At 43.0% G+C, this 3,625-nt stretch overlaps 1 protein-coding gene across 1 annotated transcript in view; it reads left to right on the top strand.

Moving 5' to 3' along the window:
• Positions 1–2,747: 2,747 nt before the first annotated feature.
• The window catches only part of SYCP2L (synaptonemal complex protein 2 like), a 73,491-nt gene continuing 72,613 nt past the window's right edge, over positions 2,748–3,625 (top strand). Inside the window, exon 1 of the mRNA XM_027867921.1 lies at positions 2,748–2,834. Within this exon, the coding sequence (XP_027723722.1) occupies positions 2,748–2,834 (87 nt within the window). The remainder of the gene's footprint in view (positions 2,835–3,625) is intronic.

The following is a 3,625-nucleotide window of genomic DNA, read 5'->3' as shown; positions in this document are numbered from 1 at the left end:
GAAAGACTCTGAGAGACTAGAGTGAGCCTGAGTTGGGCACTCCCAGGTGAAGGGAACTGGCCACGAGCAAGCACTTTTAGTGCACAAGTAGTGGCGGCGAGTTTCCTACCTTAGGTGAGGTTCCCAGCCAAGTCCTGTCCCCTGAGGTTCAGAAAGGTAGAGGGCTCCTGCCTCTGAATCTACCTTCCACGGAAAAGCTACGAAATAACAGCTCTGGAAAGCTATTTGAATGCATTTGCATTTGAGTGACCAATCCTAGCCCCAAAGAAGATGTGACAATGAGGTATTCCCTTCCCTGTTGAAGTGGGATGATGAACATGGAACTCTGCATATGATGTTCTACTTGGCTGAGATGTTTGTTAGTTCTGCTTAACTGTTTCCTCCTATCTTTCTTTTTAATTCTTTGTTTTAAAGGATAGCTAAGAGAGGAAAAGAGGAAGGATATACACTTGAGGAATATAAATACAAAATATTTCAGTAAAAATAGAAAAAAATTATAGTGGGATCCAGATGAATATTATCTATTAAAGCAGACACTTATAGACAACTTTGCTTAAGCCTAAAGATATGGGGAACTCTTCTCTACCTTACAGAATTACAGAACCAAAAGGGGACTTTGTAATGATATTCCAACCCAATCTCACAGAGGGGAAACAAGCCCATAGCTGAGAGTGATTTGTCCACAGTCATAGCTACTAAGTGGCAGAGACTAATATTAAACCCAGGGCAGCTGGCAGCCAACCCCAAGATGCTTTCTAGTGCAACATCTTTGGTGTTTGTGCTGCCACTATCTAATTTTATTAGCTTGTATTTTCCCTCCACTAGAGCTTTTACAGGCACCTCTAGGGCCTTACTTTCTTTTGCGGCATGAGGGAGTGAAGCAGTGATAGCCTCTGCTATCTCACCTGTCCACAAACTCTCTAGTAGAACACATACTGGTTCTTACTTCCATAGAAGAGACTGTCCCATAGCACAGTGGCCTCCACTTTTCTTCTCCATGGTGCTGGTTGTGAGCATTTTCTGGGTGCAAAGCAACCTACAAGATGAGAATTTCTTTGAGTCCATCATTTTATGGTCTGGTTAATTCTCTCATATATCCAAACTCAACCTCACCTAACCACACCAGTTACCCCTGGAATTCTTTGAAATGAATAAATAATTACTATCAAAGCATTCCCACCTTGATCTGGGGTGCTTGTGGTGGTGGTGCTCGGGATGGGTAGGCATGTCATTCCTTCTGACATAGGCAAATGAAGTTCCTGGAGAGACTTGATTAGTCTTATTGACCTTCCTCTGCACCTTCCCTAGTTCCCAACTTAGGATCAAGAGTGCCTTTTTCTATTTTCCCAAGCAGTATCCTGAATCTGGAGAAGGCTGTTTAGTGGAAGGACGTGATACAGATCAGGATTGTTACAAAACTGAATTCACTGGGCACTGGGAAATGTGGAAGGATGAGCCTTCAGAATTCTGGCTGAGTGAGTGGAGTAGGGCATCTTGGAACCAACCCTTGTGGATTAAGTGGGAAGTCAAAAGTGAAGGCACTCTAGTCCAATTAGAATGCCAAGAATAATGAAGCAACCAAAGTCCCATGAAACCATGAAGTCCTTGAAAACTACAGAGTGGAATGTAAATTCCTTGAGTAAGGTAGGGACAATTTCATTTTTACCTTTGTATCCCCAGAGCCTAACACTATTTTTTAGCACAAAGTAGGTGTTTAATTGACGATTTGCATGGAACACTGAAACACTTAGAGGTGGTGAGGGTTGAGAATCAGGGACAGTTTTAGATAGCCTCTGAAGTTCTCTAAGGTTCAGTCTGACTCCAATATTCTGTGATAAGCAAAAACCTTTCCAATCTGCAAGTAGAACCTTTTACAAACAATGGAATGCACATCTTGGCTATTGTTATTATTATTATTACCATTATTATCATGGTTTAATAAATGCTTCTTGCTAGCTCTTTACCGGTAGGGCAGAGTCCACCTCTGCAGCCATCCTGCAGCTGTTAAATTTGCACCTTCCCCCTCTTTCATGTGGTTCGCCTTGCGCATTGATTGACTCTCCTTTGGGTAAACTCCCGAAAGGCTCTGTTTGGCGGGATGGGGGGTGGGGGTGGGGTCAGGGACACCACAAGCCTTAACATTTCTTCTGAAATTGCTGTTGTCCTAATGCAAAAAAGGCTTTTACACAAAATTTGTTCAAAACTTTGCTCATTTAAGTTTGTATTGAGGGAAGCCTTTGTGAAACTAGAAGTCATTGCCTACTTGGGTCAAGGGCCTGTGGAAGCCCCGCGGGGACGAAGGTGGGAGGAGCAGAGGCTTTGCTGGTTGGATTCTCGGAGTCTCCTGGCCCACGGTAAGCAGGAGCCCCGTGGCTCGGAGCCCCAGTGGCTAGAGTCAATCCGCTGGGCTGGAGCAGCTGTCTTTTATTAGCGTAGCGCTGAGAGCCCTCTGGGGCTGCGAGGGTTGCTGTTACCCGAGCTGTAGGATGGAGGTGAGTGGTATCGGGAGGGTTCTAAGGCTGAATCCAATAACTCTGCCTAAGTCCCAGTGTGCGGAGTGGCTGCAGAGAGCGAGGATCCCCTCCTTTCTATTTGGGGCGAGTTAAACTAGAGCAGAAAGGGAATTGATTTTCTGCTTGGAGAGGGGACATTACTGTAGTTATATGTTTACCGTGGGACAAATTCCAGCCATTAAACTGCATGGTGCAGTAATACTGTGTTTATGAGGTCCTGGGTTCAAATACCGGATGGGTCACTTAACTTTGAGTATCATTTTCTTCATCCGTAAAAGGAAGAGGTTTGGTTTAGATGACTTCTGGGATCCTCTTTGTCCTGTGGGCTGAGTGAATAGTAAACTTTTATCTTCTTTGGGAAACTTCATTTTGCCTTGTTTGTTAAAAGTGTCTATTAACAGCTTAGATAAGGGGGGGAAAACGCTGTTAAAAAAAAAAAAAAGCACATGATAAAAGGAGTGTGATAATTTCCAGGAGTTTCTAACCTGGTGTCTGTGAATTTTTTTTAGCAGAATATTTTGATAACTGTACTTCAACATTGTTTTCTTTGTAATCCTGCGGTTTATGCACTTTAAAACATTATTCTGAAAAACGGTCCATGGGCTTCTTCACCAGGTTGCCAAAAGAAAGCTGTTACAAAACATTTCCTGCTGAAATTTGAAAGTGGTGCTGACTCCATTAGAGCTGAAAGAGTCCTTAAAAGTCATCATGTCCAGTCCCATCTTTTTATAGATGAGGAAACTGCCGTAGAAAAGTTAAGGAACTGTCCCAGGTCACACAAATAGAAAATGTCTGAGGCAGTATTTGAGCCCAGGTCTTCTTGATTCCAAATTTAGTGCCCTATCCATTATGGCATTGTTACCTTTCCATTTCCCAACCCTCTTCGTTCTTCCTGTGCTAAAATAAAGTGGTGGCTTCCTTCCTCTCACTCTTTCCCTTTTTCTCTTCTCTTCCTCTGTCCACATAGGGAATCATTCATACCTTTACCTTCAGGTGTTCTGGCCAAAGGAATATAAATTTTGATTGCTCAAACCTCGAAAGATATCCTGGGATTTAAGGGCTAGATTTCTTTCTTTCTTTCTTTCTTTCTTTCTTTCTTTCTTTCTTTCTTT

Source organism: Vombatus ursinus, unplaced genomic scaffold, assembly GCF_900497805.2.
Source record: "Vombatus ursinus unplaced genomic scaffold, bare-nosed wombat genome assembly UNPS02000577.1, whole genome shotgun sequence".
NCBI lineage: Eukaryota > Metazoa > Chordata > Mammalia > Diprotodontia > Vombatidae > Vombatus > Vombatus ursinus.
The sequence above is the reverse complement of the archived record's forward strand: the minus strand, read 5'-3'. Positions and strand labels throughout refer to the sequence as shown.